The 17,740-nt window shown below is 39.6% G+C and overlaps 1 protein-coding gene across 1 annotated transcript in view; it reads left to right on the forward strand.

Annotated features, from left to right (window-relative positions):
- Positions 1-17,740, forward strand: part of tnr (tenascin R (restrictin, janusin)) — a 169,596-nt gene that overhangs the window by 140,629 nt on the left and 11,227 nt on the right. The window contains exons 16-20 of the mRNA XM_056236462.1: positions 3,059-3,178; positions 4,068-4,211; positions 14,182-14,312; positions 15,833-15,965; positions 16,294-16,445. Of these exons, the coding sequence (XP_056092437.1) occupies positions 3,059-3,178; positions 4,068-4,211; positions 14,182-14,312; positions 15,833-15,965; positions 16,294-16,445 (680 nt within the window). The remainder of the gene's footprint in view (positions 1-3,058; positions 3,179-4,067; positions 4,212-14,181; positions 14,313-15,832; positions 15,966-16,293; positions 16,446-17,740) is intronic.

Raw genomic sequence — 17,740 nt, forward strand, 5'->3', positions numbered from 1 at the left:
CACGGCAACGGCGTTTTGGGGGCTTAAAAACGCAAAAAAGTGAAACCACCCTCCAAAGTGGAAATCTTAAAAACGCTCCACCGTTGCGTTTCCGTCTAAACGGGTAAAAACGCAAATCTGCTCATGGCGGCTCTCGTCGCGTACGCATTTACGTCACAGGCATGCGTGCTATTGGATTATTTCCATACGTCAGACCTTCAAGTTGCCCTAGCAGCAGCTCTGATAAACGTCCAAGAGTCTTTTCAATTTCGCGCTACTAGGGAGAGAAGTAGAAGGAAGGTTGTACGCAGGCGCACGGACTTGTTGTTGTTGTGTGGCAGTGCTTCACATTGCCACCTAGCCGCCTGGAGTGCATACTACATCGCATTTCTAACACTTTTGCGTCTCCATATGCACGCAGATTTCCCCCCCATAACGCTCGTCTAAACGCAGAATAAAAAGTGAAAACGAAACGCCACTTTTGCGTTTTCTCTTCAGATCGTTTCCGTGTAAACATGGCCTAAAACACAAGCACATGGCCAGTAAAACAAATCACCAGCCATGTGCTCACACAAAACAAGACATGAACACGCAGCTAATGAGAACACTCATAAGCCACGTGTTCACACAAAACATGTCAACATGAAAGCACACAACGAATGTAAAACACAAGCTGCGTGCTGCACAAGACAAGACATGAAAGTACATGAAACAAGGCACAGACAAGGCAAAACAGGAGCGTCAGGGCTCTGTCACAAAACCAAGAAATAGACTAGACAGAAGTGACAGAACCCTGACAATAAATGCAGCCTTGGTGAGCGCAAGAGACTTCTTTCAAAAACCTTAAAAATATTGCTGACCCCAAACTTTTAAACGGTAGTATATAAATGGTTGAAAAATAATTATCTATGTATTTTACTTTTTATGAATTTATGATATATATAGAGTGTTTTTATATTATTATAAATATATATTTGTGTATATATACAAATATTTTTAGTATTTATAATTATATATTTTATCTGTAGTGTTTGTGTATATAATATAGAAAATAAATAAATATAATAAATAAAGTAATTATATCTATAAAAATATTATATAATTAAATATTTCAACTTTCCATGTTTCACACAAATTAATACATATGCACGGTTAGTGTATGAAAGCCAAGTGAACCTTTTCTCAGTGTATTGCTTTGTAACTTTGCGTCTCAATAGCCAAATCTCCAGGAAAAAAATGGTCTTTGTCCCAGCTGTGCATTATATCACTGAAATGAATTAATTAGTCTATGTCTCGAGCCTAGGAAGTTAACTAATTAGTCATATCATTGGATGTAGTACTATAGAACAAACAGATGCTGGCCTTTGCTTAAAGACTGCTGACTTGCTTAATAATAACTAGGTAGGAAGTGTGTGCCTACATCAAAACACAGCTACACTCCCCATTGCAACTTAAAGCCTGACAGTTTTGTTCAAAGCTAAAACAAATATGACATGCAAACAATCTCAAGCTGCCCGTGTTGACAAATCTCGCCAGTGCAGTAACAATGCAAAGTGACAAGTTGATCTTCTTTTTAAAAATGCATCTTTTGGAAACAGCTTATTATGTAAGGGATAAAGTACATCCAGCCGGGTGTTATCTCAGAATAACCCTGACAGGGTGATGAGGACCCTGATGCGAAGCGGAGGGGTCTTTTATCAGCCTGAAGGGCGCTTATTACACGGCTACTTGCGAAATAAGTGAATCATTTGACAGAAAATATTGATCTGAGTCGAAGCATTTTATTAGGTCTTTAAACGCAAAGCTTCCACGGAGAGAGCATTTGCTAGCGTGGCATGTTCAAACTAGACAGACATTTAAGGAATACGATACAGTCATACCACTTATTACACAGCATTTCGCCACATAAATAATTATAAAAGCTGCGTTTGTATGAAACAAGAGAGAGCGAGTCCACGATACTGGAAGACATAATTAAATAACTACACAAAATATTGATTCGACAGAGTTTTAATATTTTATTAGCTCACCAAACGCATAACTTCCACGAAGTTAAACCGTTCCTAGCACGCATATATATCGCTGCTGACTTCAGCCTGTGTTATCTGTTTTCAGCGGTTGTTATCGGGGAATGACATACCGCTGGATGGCGCGATTGACCAATCAGAATCAAGTATTCCATAGAGCTGTATAATAATAATTGGATATAGAGAAAAGTCTGGCTTATTTCAGCTGTAATGTTAAGAGTGACAAGAGAGGTTGATATAACATGATGGATCTGGTTCATGGATATGTTCTGGTTCACAGCTCTGCCTAATGACCTACTAGGGATCATCAAGTTCACTTTCATTACATAAGGGAAAACTAATATTCTCCTCCTAGTCTGTCAGCGCATGGGCATGTCAAGACACGGTAATGCAGAGCGAGGGGAAGGTGCGATGAGGAATTGGGGGATTTTGCCTCTGAACTGCTGTCAGGCAACAGAGATCAGCTTCTCTGGAAGGTTGTGAGAGGGCCTACAATTTCTTGGAACAGAGTCAACAGAATCTAATGGGAGGGTCAGATCTCTACAGCTGTAGAAGTGATATGGCTATTGCTAGAGAGGCTGGCAGAACAAAAATGTGCGAGGGACAGGATGGGAAGATGGTAATGTGCGATTACAGTCCACTGACCTCATCTTAGAGGACATACGCCACAGTGCAAATAGGAGAGTGAGATTTTTCCTGTCTGAAAAAAGAAAGGCCATCTGTGAAAGTCACAGCATGGATAGAGGATTACGGAGAACAACATTTCTCATTACTCACTTTTATGGAAATGCTATTGAGAATGAGCTCTGCACACATTTGACTGTCTAATTTCCCCCTCGATGTCGGCTAATTAAGGAAATTGTGATCTTCTTCAGCCAGATAATCACAACAAATTAGTTCCAAGCTGCTGAGGTGCTCTAATTTTAAATTGCCGCTGAATATCGTTTGCACAGGGAAAAAAAGGTAAAGATGAGACGGCTGCCAATTACCTTGGCTGAGCTTATCTAAGAATGTCTGTCTGTAACCTGCACGTAATCTTCTGTTCCACACAGCTATGGACATGCCTATGGAGCTCACTGCATTGAATGTCACACCTCAGGGGGCTCTGCTGCGTTGGAACGCCCCTGTTTCCAGTGTTGATAACTACGTGCTCACCCTCACCCGTAACCAAGGTATGTGGAGGCCTTATGAAGGGAAACACATCTCTGTAAAACTTTCATCAGCATCATTTACTCTTTAAATCACATCCCAAAAGCAGTAGCCATAAACACTAAACGAAATGTAACTTATTTTCTCATGGACAAAGATACGCTGCTTTGCCATTTCAGGTCTGCAAGCGGCAGACAAAAAACCCCAAAACAAAACAATGCGCATATGCAAATGGATCTCACTCAATGGCAATAATGAAATGCAATTAACCATATAATCATGGGTAGTTAGGATGGCTAAATAAATTGGCTTATCAACTTTTTAAAGGGGCGAAGAAAAAGTTTCCTCTATCTTTTGTTTTTTGACATCATACAATCAATCTTTCACTTAGTAGAAGCTTGCCAAATTAGGTAGATGCCAACATGGACAGGTTGCTTGTCATCCTTTAAAAAAATCATCAGCAAATTTATGCCAGGTAAATAAATAAACAAATAAAAAATACAATCAAGACTATGTTAAATATGGTCTCACCTACATCGAGGATAAACATGGTTTGTGCTGACCACAGATTATTTGTACAGTGATTTGTTTTCTTCTGAGAGCATGAAACCATCCAAAAAGTACATTTAGAAAACCAAAATTGTCATTAATGTTAATAATATTGTATATTGGTGAGCCAATGCAGTTCGTGGTCATATTAATACAGTCAGGTATTGTAATATTGAGTATTTTTGTATGATAAAACTGTTGTCGCCACACATGTGTAATGTTTGCTATTTAAATGCCAATTAAGTTATTTTTTTGAATTTCAGTTATAATGGATGATTTTTTTTCTAATTATTTAAATTTGAGAATATTTGCAAACAAAAAGTTTTTCACTTGCATCTGCACTAATGGAACTTATCTTTCCAGTTACGGCAGACACCTTCTTAGTGGAGGGTAGCAAGCAGGAGCACCAGCTGAGTCAGCTCATTCCCAGCACCACCTACTCACTTGCCCTTTATGCCACCAAGGGTCCTCTCACCAGTGGCACTGTCATCGCCAACTTTGTCACACGTAAGTGCAACATCTCTCTGCCCTGTGTTCTAATTAAAGACTAGAGGAGGTCGAGACCACACAGATATTTTTATATAGCATGTTAAAATTGTCACTTTTTAAAGAGTGAGCAAAAACGCACCGTTTTTGTGTCTGTCCCTTTAAATGCAAATGAGCTGCTGCTCCCGGCACAGAGGGCGGAGCTTCTAGAGCTCATGTGTTAGCATCTCTGATTACATCCTGCAGACATGCACTGAAAATTTCAAAAACTTTTAGCTTTTTATGTTCAAACCGGAGTCAGACAAAGATGGAGAGACTCAAGAAGTGACAACATGTAGAATGCAACAGGACATTTCTGAATGGTTAGTCGATGAATTTATGTATCTTATGTGTAGTTATCTTCTAGTCATTGATTAGCATATTCTGTCATGATAATCTATAAATCTCGTTCCTGGGGGCGGGGTTTATGTCAATTTTAGGGTTTGTGATGTCACTAACTCGGGAGGAAGCTTGTGTAGTCCCTTCCAGCGGTTTGTTGTAGTCCTTAAAAAGCAATTTCTTTAAAAGAAAATATCTCCCTTTGACCGTTGTAACTTTGCAGATGTTGTTTATGCTCAAACAGCAACATTACACACTAACTAAAGTTACAAAAGTGAAATCATAATCAACCACCCCTTTAAATAAAACACTGGAGGACAAGACACAATATCTTTCAAAGGTCAGACTGCAGTGTTCTGCTGGATTTTTCTACTTTGATTATAGATTACTTTTCACTGTTATTATTGTACATATATAATACTACCATTGTTTTTTTTTGAAGGAAATGAATACTTTTATTAAGCAAGGACACATTAAATTGATCAAAAGTAGCAGTAACAAAATTTATCATGTAACAAAAATATATATATTTCAAATAAATGCTATTCATCAAAGAATCCTGTAAAAAATGTATCACAGTCTCCACAAAAATATTAAGTGGCACAACTGTTTTCAACATTGATAATTGTAAGAAATGTCTTCAATGTGACACTGAAGACTGGAGTAATGATGCTGAAAATTAATCATAGAAATTACATGTATATAAAATGTATTTTAAATTGTAATAATATTTCACAATGTTACTGTTTTTACTGCTTTTGATAAACCCTTGGTGAGCAGACGTATTTCAAGAAAATGTTAACATTTTATTGACCCCAAACTTTTTGAACGGTAGTGTTGCTTATACTGCCATGCACAGACTTGGAGGGGTAGCTGTAAAATAATGTAATATTTATTTACATTACTGTAAATAAACTCAAAAGCTTAGATATAATTTGGAATGGATTGACAGGACAAGTCAATAGTATTTTCTTTTTATTTTAGTGCCATGTTTCTCAATCCTGCTGCTGATGGCCCACATTTTAGGTGTCTCAGTAACCTGATGTACCCTTACAATGTCTTCAGGTCATGGAGCACTGTACTAATGAGCTGATGGGTTGAATCAGACATCCAAATTGTGCTGAGATGAGCAGGATTGAGAAACACTGGTTTAATGGAAGTTAAAGTTGCTGACTTCATTTTAGTATTATCTACAGCTTTTTATACACCGTCCCAGTGTACTCTAATTTGATTGGACAACCAGCATCCCAATAGTGCTGATATTTAACCTATGGTTACGCATTACCTGCAGTCAAATCACAGCTGTGAAGACACTAAGTAAAACAGCACTCATGCTTAAATATCCAATAGACAGCTGAAAGATGAAGCACTTCTCTAATTATACTATCATCCTCTTTTAGTTTAGCAGAGATGTGAAGCAGAAACAAGGCCGTTATTTTTGGGTTATCTTTGTAGTTCGTGTAACAAAATACTGAAGTCAGCAAAGCTCCAATTCCCATGTGAGAACAGAGAGGAGATCAGCATCACTACCCGTCTTTCCTCACAGTGAGGTTGTTCGCGGAGAGAGGCGAGCTGTCTTTCCCACACAGAAGACTGAACTAGAACAAGCAGTGATTTCATTTCAAGCTGCTTTATTCTGCATTGAAACTTTCAGCTCATCTATTAAAGGGGGTAGTTGGGCCGAGCCACTTTCAGATGCATTAGACCTCAACTTTAATCAAGCGGCCCTCCCAGAATACTTCATTAGTTTGGATTGTTTAGAGGAAATTAATTTGCACATAAAAGTGTCACAGGCCATTGGCTTTGCAACCCCAGTGCCAGCTCAGTGACGTGCAGAATCTTGACACAAAATCGCTTGATGAGGTTTGTGGTGTTCATTTGCCTCCAATACTTAATGACAATTTAATTCAGAAACATTTCTGCTCTAATAACAGTGGATTTAGATCCTGCCATGCTCTGATAAAAATGTAACAATGTTTCATTGCCTGCAATGCCTGAAAAAACTTAGCTGAAATTACCATCCTGCGGTATTTAAGAATCTGCCCGCTCCCACCCTGAGGGAGGTGAAGCGTCATAGATGCATCATTTTGGCATTTATGAGGAGGCTTATGGAAGCTTAAGGGGATAATTAAGATGACAACAACTAACACATTTCATGCCCATTTCAGGATTAGTGCTGTCTGTCATTTTGATTTAAATTACAGTTCTAAATTCATTGTTAAAGAGATTAAGGTGAGGACAGGAATATGAATGTGTTCCTCAGATATACATACAAGCATATCTCTCCATTTCTCCATTTCGGTAGCATTTCAATCTCCATAGGTGCACTTTGTTAGTAATGGGAAATCAAGAGTAGAATGCTGTTCAAATGTTTTGTTTGGTAAGATTTTTTTTTTTTTTTTTTTTTTTTTTAAGAATTATGCTCATTAAGGCTGCATTTATTTGACCAAAATTACAATAAAAACAGTGTAAAGGATACATCATGCAGATACACTGGGACACATCATCAGTGATGTATCCTGGGGTCATTGGGTGTTTCGGGTCTTTCAACATCAGACACCCTCGCCCAGGGGACCCGGCCGGAGTTGATCAGACCGCGGCCTGTGTCCCAGCTGCAATTGCCCATGGTTCTGCCCTCTTAATCCAAAGCCCCCTTGTGGCTTTCTCTGCAGCTTTGGTTGCGGATCTAATCGCCTTTCTCTTAGCTTCCCCTGTGATGCCTAGGATTTTAAACACGTTGCAGAGTGATCGCCCTGCAAATCCTCTGCAGCCCACCTCCAGAGGCTCACAACTGGTTTGCCAGCCCTGCCTCCTACACTCTTCAACTAGCTCCTGGTACTTGACGCGCTTTCTCTCATTGGCGTCGTCCATGCGCTTTTCCCAAGGCACAGTGAGCTCCAATAAGATCAATTGCTTGGTAATATCTGAAACAATATTCATGTCTGGACGAAGCCTTGTGGATATTATTCTGGTTGGGATCTTTAGCTGTTTACCAAGATCTACTTCCAGTTGCCAATCAGTGGCAGTAGTGAGGAGGCCAGACTTTGCTCTGGGTTGTGGAAGGGCTTTCTCTCCGACTCTGAGAAACTTGATGGTCCTTGATTTGTGGTGGCCCTTGATGGTATTAATGGCTGTGGCTATGCTCTCAGCAACTGCCTTAAGCACCTGGTAATGGCGCCAGGGATAGCGCCCATCTCCAAGGGCTTTTGGACAGCTACTAAGAAGATGCCTAGGGATCCCCTTCCTGGACAAAAGGGACAGGAAGGTGTCTCAATTTTGCCCCTGATGTGGAGGTTTGCTGGACTTGGTAGGACGTCATAGACAGTTTGGAACCTGATACGATGGAAGTCTCCTTTTTAGATGTCGGCCCAGGTGATCTTACGTTGCCGAACATTTTCCCATTTAGTCCAAGCTCCTTGCTGTCCCATTCCCACCATCCTGCTAGCTCTGACTTCCTCCACGCCTGCCCACACTTCCTCCTGAACAAGGTGTTGACGCTCTTTACCTTGAGCATTGTCAACTCTTGTTACCGGGAAGTAGCCAAAGCCTGCACGCCCTGTTGCTATGGGCCCCACCAGTGCCTTTTGCCTCAGCCGTGACTCAGCCACCTCCAGCGATTTTCCTGCACTCCATTTCCTGCCTGTTCACACCTGTATGCCAGCTGCTTCCACCTTTGGATCCCTGGACCCTCTATACTGCCATGCTTCCTGTGTTCTTGACACCATGAACTCCTCAGAAAGGCTGTTAATTGGGATTTGCAGGACATTGCTGGTGCCGTACAAAGCAGCACTGCTCAGACTGCGAGGTAACCCAAGCCATCTACGCAGATAGCTGCTGATCTTTCTCTCCAGGGCCTCTACAGTTGTTATGGGCACTTCGTACATCAGCAGGGGCCACAAGATCTGAGGCAGGATAGAATGCTGGTAAATCCAGGCCTTGAACTTCCCAGGTAGACCTGATTTGTCCACCCTGCCAAGACTCAAGCTCTTTGCTGGTTTTCTGGATGGAGGCAGAATCTTTGAGGCTACAGTCAAAGAGCTTGCCGAGGCTCTTGACTGGCTTCTCAGTAATGGACTAATGAAAGCTCATTAAGGCTGCATTTATTTGACCAAAATTACAGTAAAAACAGCAATATTATTTAAAAAAAAAATATATATATATATATATATATATTAGGGCTGTCAGTTAAACGCGTTATTAACAACGTTAACGCAAACCTATTTTAACGGCGTTAATTTTTTATTGCGCGATTAACGGTCTTTTTGGCCTAGCAAACTTTGTAGTTTTATTCACATGCTTTTGCAACAGGACGCGGCATGCGCGGCGCTGTGCTATGAAACCCATTTATTTCAATGGCTTGCGCCACGCGAGGACATTTTGTTGCTTCGTCGACCAAAGCGCAAGCGGATCTAGCTAGACCGGAAACAAAACAACAGGCACGCCACACACACTTGTTTAGGCTTGCGAGCCGGCCAAATTTGGTTAACGTTACGTTTTGAGTGGATGACGAGCGCGAGACGCCGAAATGGATGCCAATAAGATTCTGAATGGAAAGTTTACTTTTAAAAAGTTGCCAAATGGTTCCATTGAAAAGACCAAAGTGATCTGTGTGTTTTGTCGTTGTGAACTGAGCTATCATCATCGCAGCACGTCCAGTCTGAAATACCACTTGATGATGGCACACACACACAGACAATGCGAATTCTCCGCCCCCTCGTCAATATCAGGACCTCGTCAGTATTTCTTTCACCCTTTTATTGATGGACAGTGTTACGTTGTGCGAGAGATTATTTGCTCCAAGTGAGAATGTTAGAGTGAATTTGAACACAGTATATGCCAATGTTGTTTTCAATAAAAATCATTTGCACAAAGTAAGCCGATCCACTTTTCCATGTTGATAAGAACATTAAAATGAGAAAAAATAATGGGACAAAAAGAAATCAAGAGACATTTAGAATAGATAAAAATGTGCGATTAATTGCGATTAATCACGAGTTAACTGCGACATTAATGTGATTAATCGCGATTAAATATTTTAATCGTTTGACAGCACTAATATATATATATATATATATATTTGTATATTTTCAAATGTAATTTATTCCTGTAATTTTCAGTAGCCATTACTCCAGTCTTCAGTGTCACGTGATCCTTCGTAAATCATTCCAAAATGCTGATTCGGTGCTCAAGAAATGTTTCTTATTACCTATGAAAACAGTTATTAATTTTTTTTTCATCAGGATTTTTTGGTGAGTAGAATGTTAACTGTCTTTACTGTCACTTTGATAATATAGTATTATCTCAAAGGGACAGTAAAGACAGTTGACATTCTTATTACAGTCTTCATCTTATTACAGACTTCATTACAATGGAATACACATCTACCCCATATAATTACGCATCTGAAACCGACCTCTGCCATCCAACACTTTCTAACCTCTTACAACTATGAATCCTTTCTCTCCTCTCAACTCCGACTCCTCCCATCTTTTTAATCAACCCACGGATATTACTGCATTTTTTTTATTTTTGTCATCATTGTCATTATTATCATTACTGTTACTGTTATGATTACTATTTTCATTTTAATTATTGTTGTAATTGCTGTTGTTATTGTCGTTGCTCTCATCATTGCTATCACCGTTGCTATTATCATTATCATCATTATCATTTTTATAATTATTATTATTATTGTTAGTGCTGTTTTGGAATTACTAACCTGGTGTTTATTGTTATCACTACTGCTATGGTTAAATCAATTGATTATTTCCAATTCCCCCCTAATCTTTTCATGTGTTTTTAATGCACCACAACGTAGAATAGAAAAAAAAAGTATATATGTGTATATACACTCACCTAAAGGATTATTAGGAACACCATACCAATACTGTGTTTGACCGTCTTTCGCCTTCAGAACTGCCTTAATTCTACATGGCATTGATTCAACAAGGTGGTGAAAGCATTCTTTAGAAATGTTGGCCCATATTGAAAGGATAGCATCTTGCAGTTGATGGAGATTTGTGGGATGCACATCCAGGGCACGAAGCTCCCGTTCCACCACATCCCAAAGATGCTCTATTGGGTTGAGATCTGGTGACTGTGGGGGCCATTTTAGTACAGTGAACTTATTGTCATGTTCAAGAAACCAATTTGAAATGATTCGAGCTTTGTGACATGGTGCATTATCCTGCTGGAAGTAGCCATCAGAGGATGGGTACATCCTGGCCATAATGGGATGGACATGGTCAAAAACAATGCTGGTAGGCCGTAGCATGTAAACGATGCCCAATTGGCACTAAGGGGCCTAAAGTGTGCCAAGAAAACATCCCCCACACCATTACACCACCACCACCAGCCTGCACAGTGGTAACAAGGCATAATGGATCCATGTTCTCATTCTGTTTACGTCAAATTCTGACTCTACCATCTGAATGTCTCAACAGAAATCAAGACATTCAGATGACATTCATTTTTCCAGTCTTCAACTGTCCAATTTTGGTGAGCTCTTGCAAATTGTAGGCTCTTTTTCCTATTTGTAGTGGAGATGAGTGGTACCCGGTGGGGTCTTCTGCTGTTGTAGCCCATCCGCCTCAAGGTTGTGCGTGTTGTGGCTTCACAAATGCTTTGCTGCATACCTCGGTTGTAACGAGTGGTTATTTCAGTCAAAGTTGCTCTTCTATCAGCTTGAATCAGTCGGCCCATTCTCCTCTGACCTCTAGCATCAACAAGGCATTTTCGCCCACAGGACTGCCGCATACTGGATGTTTTTCCCTTTTCACACCAATCTTTGTAAACCCTAGAAATGGTTGTGCGTGAAAATCTCAGTAACTGAGCAGATTGTGAAATACTCAGACCGGCCCGTCTGGCACCAACAACCATGCCACGCTCAAAATTGCTTAAATCACCTTTCTTTCCCATTCTGACATTCAGTTTGGAGTTCAGGAGATTGTCTTGACCAGGACCACACCCCTAAATGCATTGAAGCAACTGCCATGTGATTGGTTGATTAGATAATTGCATTAATGAGAAATTGAACAGGTGTTCCTAATAATCCTTTAGGTGAGTGTATATATATGTATATATACATTGAAAAACTTCATAAACACTTAGGCAGGCAAGACAGGCGAGAAGTGGTTTCCATGGGACAGCATCTCTGTCCCAAGTTGAGACACTCTCACACTATACACCTTCTTTTAATGCACCTTAGACACTACACATAACATAAAAAAAAAAAAAAAAAACTTGGAGAAAATAGGGACTGAAGAGATGTGGGGAGGGTTATCTTTTATTATCTTATTATAGTATCTTTTATTTTTGGAGAGTGCTGACAATGGTAATTGTTACATAGGAGAAAAGATGGACATAAGAATAAAAATAAAAATTTACTAATACAATGTTGGCAGTATGATGGTAGTGAGGAGTGGTGGTGGTGATGGTAATGATGATGGTAATAAATAATAAATGGTTACTTTGCTTATGCATACACACACATACACACACTCTCACCCACCCACACACACCTATACATTTATACACTTTTATTTCACTTCTGGAATTATGGAATTACTAGATTGTTCGTTACTGCACTATTTTGGTCTGTATGTCTGTCTGTTAAATAAAATAAAAAAATAAAAATAAAAAAACATTCTATTCAACAAAAAATCCTGACAGAAACGTAACATTGCAAGTAAGCTTGTACATTTTACAAAAAATATTCCATGTTGAATTTGTCATATTTTATTAATTAGTCAGCCACCAAGAAAAACGGTAAAAAAAACAGTTCAATAAACAAAACAGCTCAAGGTATTTGATATATATAATACTGGCTCTCACGGCATACATATGTTTGTGTGTAAAACCAGAATGACTTTTGATATATTTAACTAATGGTATGTTCTGATATGTCTTTCCATGCCTCCGTAACTCTGTGATAGTTTCTTATTAAAATGTTTGGTAACACTTTATTTTAAGGTGATGTAGTTACACGTTACTACATGTACTTACTATAGTAGTAACAGTAAATTATGCATAATTACAAATAACTAACCTTAAACCAAACCCTAACCGTAACTCTATAGTACGTACATGTGGTTAATTAATATTACTCAGTACTTGAGTAAGTATAATGTAACTACGTCACCTTAAAATAAAGTGTAACCAAGTGTTGTCTTGTCTGCAAGTGCAACAAATCATTTCATATCTAGGACATTTCATACCTTTAGTTCCAGAGAATGAGAGGTAGGATTGGAGAAGGAGAGCTGTACTTTTTAACGCCCTGAAAAACAATAATACATCAATTTTTTCTGCACATAGACAGCAGATGGCTTTTGAAGACATGCAAAAGAAGCATCAGCATTTGTAGTATGAAAGGAAAGTGTGAGTATGTGTTCAGCTTGTGTACCTGTGCTCTGCTGGAGGGAGAGTGGCATGTTGACTGATAAGAGATCACGTTGAGAGACAGGACGCCGGTGAACACACACTAATTGTCTTCCCTCTGAAGTGGATCTGTCAGTGTGCCTGAAACCCATACTACACACGCAACCATGTGATTTATTTTGTCCTCAGGCAAGCGAGCATCTTACATGCCTCCAGCGGGTGTGCTGACACAGCTCCAAACATACACACTGATACATAGACAAAGCATCTGATAGTGAAAAATCAGCTGAATGTCAGGTGGGGGATGGTCATTTTAAACATGCTCTGTTAGTGTAGCTTGTTGTTTTAAACCAAGCAGGTCTAAAATATCTGTAGAAAATCCATTAGAATTCCCATTCAGCTCAGTAGCATTTGCTTGGCATTAGACCTCTGTGAAATCTGCCGTGTTTGCCCATGATTTCTGAAGCCATGTTGTTTTGAGCCAATCACTGCTGCCATAAATGCCATGTGACCAAGTACTATTGGGAGCTGCAGGAAAATTCTGACAAAAAATATATATATTTTAAAGCCTCCAAAACAAATGGAAGACTTCCAAATCAAATGTTGCTTGTAAATTTTTATATTGTCTGAATACATGAATATTTTTGAATGCAGTTTGAGGTAGGTAAGATTTTTTTTGAACAAAAATAACAACAACAACACTGGTCAAAAGTGACAACAAAGACATTTATAATGTTACAAAGGATATCTATTTCAAGTAGAACTTTATATTCATCAGAGAATCCTGAAAAAAACATGTATCATGGTTTTCACAAAAATGTTAAGTACCACAACAGTTTTCAGCATTTTTAATTATAAGAAATGTTTATTGAGTAGCAAATCAGCATATTATAATAATTTCTGAAGGTTTATGTGACTCTGAAGACTGGAGTCAAGACTGAAAATGGTGAAACACATGGAAAACTAATGTATGTCATAGTTTATTATATACATAGTCACCCCCAAGAAAAACACATAAAAACAGCTAAAAAAGAAACAAAAACATAGATTTGCGCCGTTCAAACATAGTCCATACAAGTAAATATTATCTGACCAAATAAAGTTACTGGGTTTTACAATCAAAGTGTCCAGTAGATGCCAGTGTAATGTTGCTTGTCAAATTTGGTAATGAGACTTTACTCTAACAGATGTGTTTTGTCTATAAATTGCTTTTGCTCTTTGATCTCTGTTTAAACAGCCATGGATGCGCCCCAGAACCTGACAGCTAGTGAGATTAACCATCGAAGTGCCCTCATATCCTGGCGACCGCCCATCGCGGACATCGATAACTACATGCTGACCTACAAAGCAGCGGACGGTAGTCGAAAGGCAAGCATAATGTGGACTTTAGCTTGAGTGACAAATACAGATATAAAGTAATGCAATGTGTAACACAAATTTAGAAAACAAAAATAGGAAATAAAAATGCATGAATTATAGTGTGAACATTTTATTGGTGGTTTTGATATTTTGCTGTTCACATTTCTGTGCTCATTGCATTTCAGATTTGAACTGTAGTTGATGTACAGCTTGATTTTATAAAAACTTAACGATCTAACATAAGCTAAATTCCGCAGAGATCAGCCATCTAGGGAGCAGTTACATCTTTTAAATCTGCCTATCGGAAAAGCTCAATTTAATTAAATCATTTAACAAAGTCATTTCAAAGTCTATTAAAGACTTCCCTGAAACAATTTCTCTGAAATGAGAAAGGAGATACAGTATCTGTTTCAAAAAATTGCATTACTTTTAATGCATGATCACTGTCCTATAATGTTTTTTTGGTCATCTGTATTTAAACAGCTTGACTAGGAAATGCAATGACAAAAATGAGGTTATGGATTATAATCTTTAGATTTATGTTGTTATACACAGACGCGCACACAATCAATGCAACAGAACACTCTGACCTAGTAGCCAACTGTTAGTGTTTGAATCCGTCCAGTGGGTGTCAGTGGTGCACAGAGGATTTAAACCCTGCTGGTGCATCTTAGACATAAAGGATTTATCTTTCCATTAGAGCCAGGTTGGCAATAACAGACAATATGGGAATTGCCAAAAATAATAATACAGTGTAGTCTACATCCACTATGTGTTGCCTCAGCCTATATTTCAGATTCAGGATTGTGAAGGAATCAAAATGAGAACATAAAAATGTTCTAATACAATTACCTGCTCAATATCCTCTGCATACTAACATTAATGCAACTTCATTAAAACACCGCTGTGTTGCATAATTCACATTACACATTGATCAAAAGGAAAAGGATAAATATGGAATCAAATGTTGTTTCAAAGGCGTTTGGCATGTCCATCCAGGTCCTCGGTAAATCCTCTGAGTAAAAGTTCTGAAAAGGCACAAAAAAATGTGTGGCACATTAGTTTGATAGAAGTGAATTTTTTAAAAAAACAAAAGAGGGGAAGTGAACTGTCATGAGCTAAAAACCAAAATAGAAACGCTGTTTCTCCCCAGCAGCACCAGTGCCTGATAAGCCTCTTCCTCCCCATCAAGGGCTTTAGAGCTGCCAATCATATGGAAGAAAACACTGGGAGGAAATGCATTGTATGAAAAGCACCCAACAGTAAGCAGCTTCAGATCACAACAATTTGTCAGGCAGTTCTTAAAGTGATTGTGATCTGTCTTCTGTTTGTTTATGAGGAATATCTTTCCTACCCACAATGCTAAGAGCTGCTGTTCTTTGTACTATCTCTAGGCATGTTTTCCACAAAACTGTTCTGCCGCCTAGCAGTTCTTTGTTTAGTTTTGGTCTACAGTGTTTGAACAGAGGTAATGTACTAATGCCTCGGCGTGCCTACGGATCAGTAGACTGTGTTTGATTGTGTTTTAGGAGCTGATCTTAGATGCCGAAGACACATGGATTCGTCTTGAGGGGCTGGCGGAGACCACCGAATACACTGTGAGACTCCAAGCCGCCAGAGGATTAGAAACCAGCGCCATTGTTTCTACTTCTTTTACAACAGGTGCAAATCTTCCACATCTCCTGTAAACTTCGGGTTCGATCGGGTTCGTTCACCTCATTAGGTACAAATGCACACTATTGCCCAATCAACGTCATCAAGTACAAATCAGTAGCGACACATTCAGTGCATCTGTTCACATCTTGCTTCACCCTCATTTATTGCCTTGTGTTTCTGTGACTTTACAAGCACCCGACTTCCAAAGATAGCATTTCATAACGTCTCAGGCAGTAATCAACAAATTTACACTTCATCTGATTAACCTCGCAGTGACCCTTCGCTTTCTTTTGCTCTGTTGTTTTGGATGTTTCTCAACCCTTTTCCTCCTCAGGAAACCGATTGTTTCCCACGCCACAGAACTGTGCGCAACACCTCCTGAACGGAGAGAACCTGAGCGCAATCTACACCATCTACATCAACAGAGACCTCAGCCAAGGTGTGCAGGTTTACTGCGACATGACCACCGACGGAGGCGGCTGGATTGTGAGTGAGAGATCTGACTATGACATCTGAACCCTGTCTGTATTGTCTATATGTTTGGCACAATGTATGATTTACACAAAATCCCACAGTGCCATATTATAGGATTGGCCCCTGTTGAAAAGACCAGCTTAGACCAGCATTTTTGTTTTTCAGACTGGTTTGTGCTGGAGTATCCAGTGTAGCCATACTGTTCAAACGCAAACTTAGCTAGATGAAACATGTGTTTTAGGTTTACCAACCAAATCTTAATGGTTAAGCTAGTTGAGAACTTGGTGTCAACACCAGTACATATATATCCAGAGTCCAAAATATCTGTCTGGCAGTTAAATTGAGAAAATGTATTGCCCAGAAAAATGTATTACTGGCCACACACACACACACACACACACACACACACACACACACACACACACACACACACACACACACACACACACATACACATGCACATACATACACTGAACCAAATTATAAACGCAACACTTTTGTTTTTGCCCCCATTTTTCATTAGCTGAACTAATTCTTTTTCTATGTACACAAAAGGCCTATTTCTCTCAAATATTGTTCACAAATCTGTCTAAATCTGTGTTAGTGAGCACTTCTCCTTTGCCGAGATAATCCATCCACATCACAGGTGTGGCATATCAAGATGCTGATTAGACAGCATGATTATTGCACAGGTGTGCCTTAGGCTGGCCACAATAAAATGCAACTCTAAAATGTGCAGTTCTCTTACGAGAGGTTCTCTCGTATTGCGTAAGCTAGCTTACGCTACGGGTAAAGTCATATTTTCTCGAGATATGAAGCCAAAAAATGATCCTTAATTTTGTATTTATTGTCAACGCAGTGCAGCAGCTAGCAGACCTAGAGCAGGCTGTCTAGCGTGCTCATTGGCTGCTCCGCGGCAACTGCAGCAGCCTACCACTGAGCCTGGCGTGACGTCGCGCCCTTTACGCGTCACAGCCCGCCAGAATGGGTGTGGCTTAGCATATAAAAGCACGGCTCGGAGGCTGCTTCGCTGATTTTTCATCTCTTCAGCGAAGCTCTACGCATCGCTGGATCCTGAGAGAAGCCGTCGCCGTAGAATCCAGCGACCAGCAAGTAGAGGAAAGCGTCTGAAGAAGCCGGTCGTCTTCGCCGCCTTCAGCCATCCGTGCCTGCTACGCTATCCGGCGACAATATCCTTTTGCTCTGCTGTGCGTGTTCGCCGCTGCGACACACACTTCATAAACTAAAAGAGCGCGAGACGTTTATCAAAACGCCTCGCATTTCCTGTGGCTCGTCCGAGCCCCGCT

This window comes from Rhinichthys klamathensis, unplaced genomic scaffold, assembly GCF_029890125.1.
Source record: "Rhinichthys klamathensis goyatoka isolate OS25496 unplaced genomic scaffold, OSU_Roscu_1.1 h1tg000446l_1, whole genome shotgun sequence".
Classification (NCBI taxonomy): domain Eukaryota; kingdom Metazoa; phylum Chordata; class Actinopteri; order Cypriniformes; family Leuciscidae; genus Rhinichthys; species Rhinichthys klamathensis.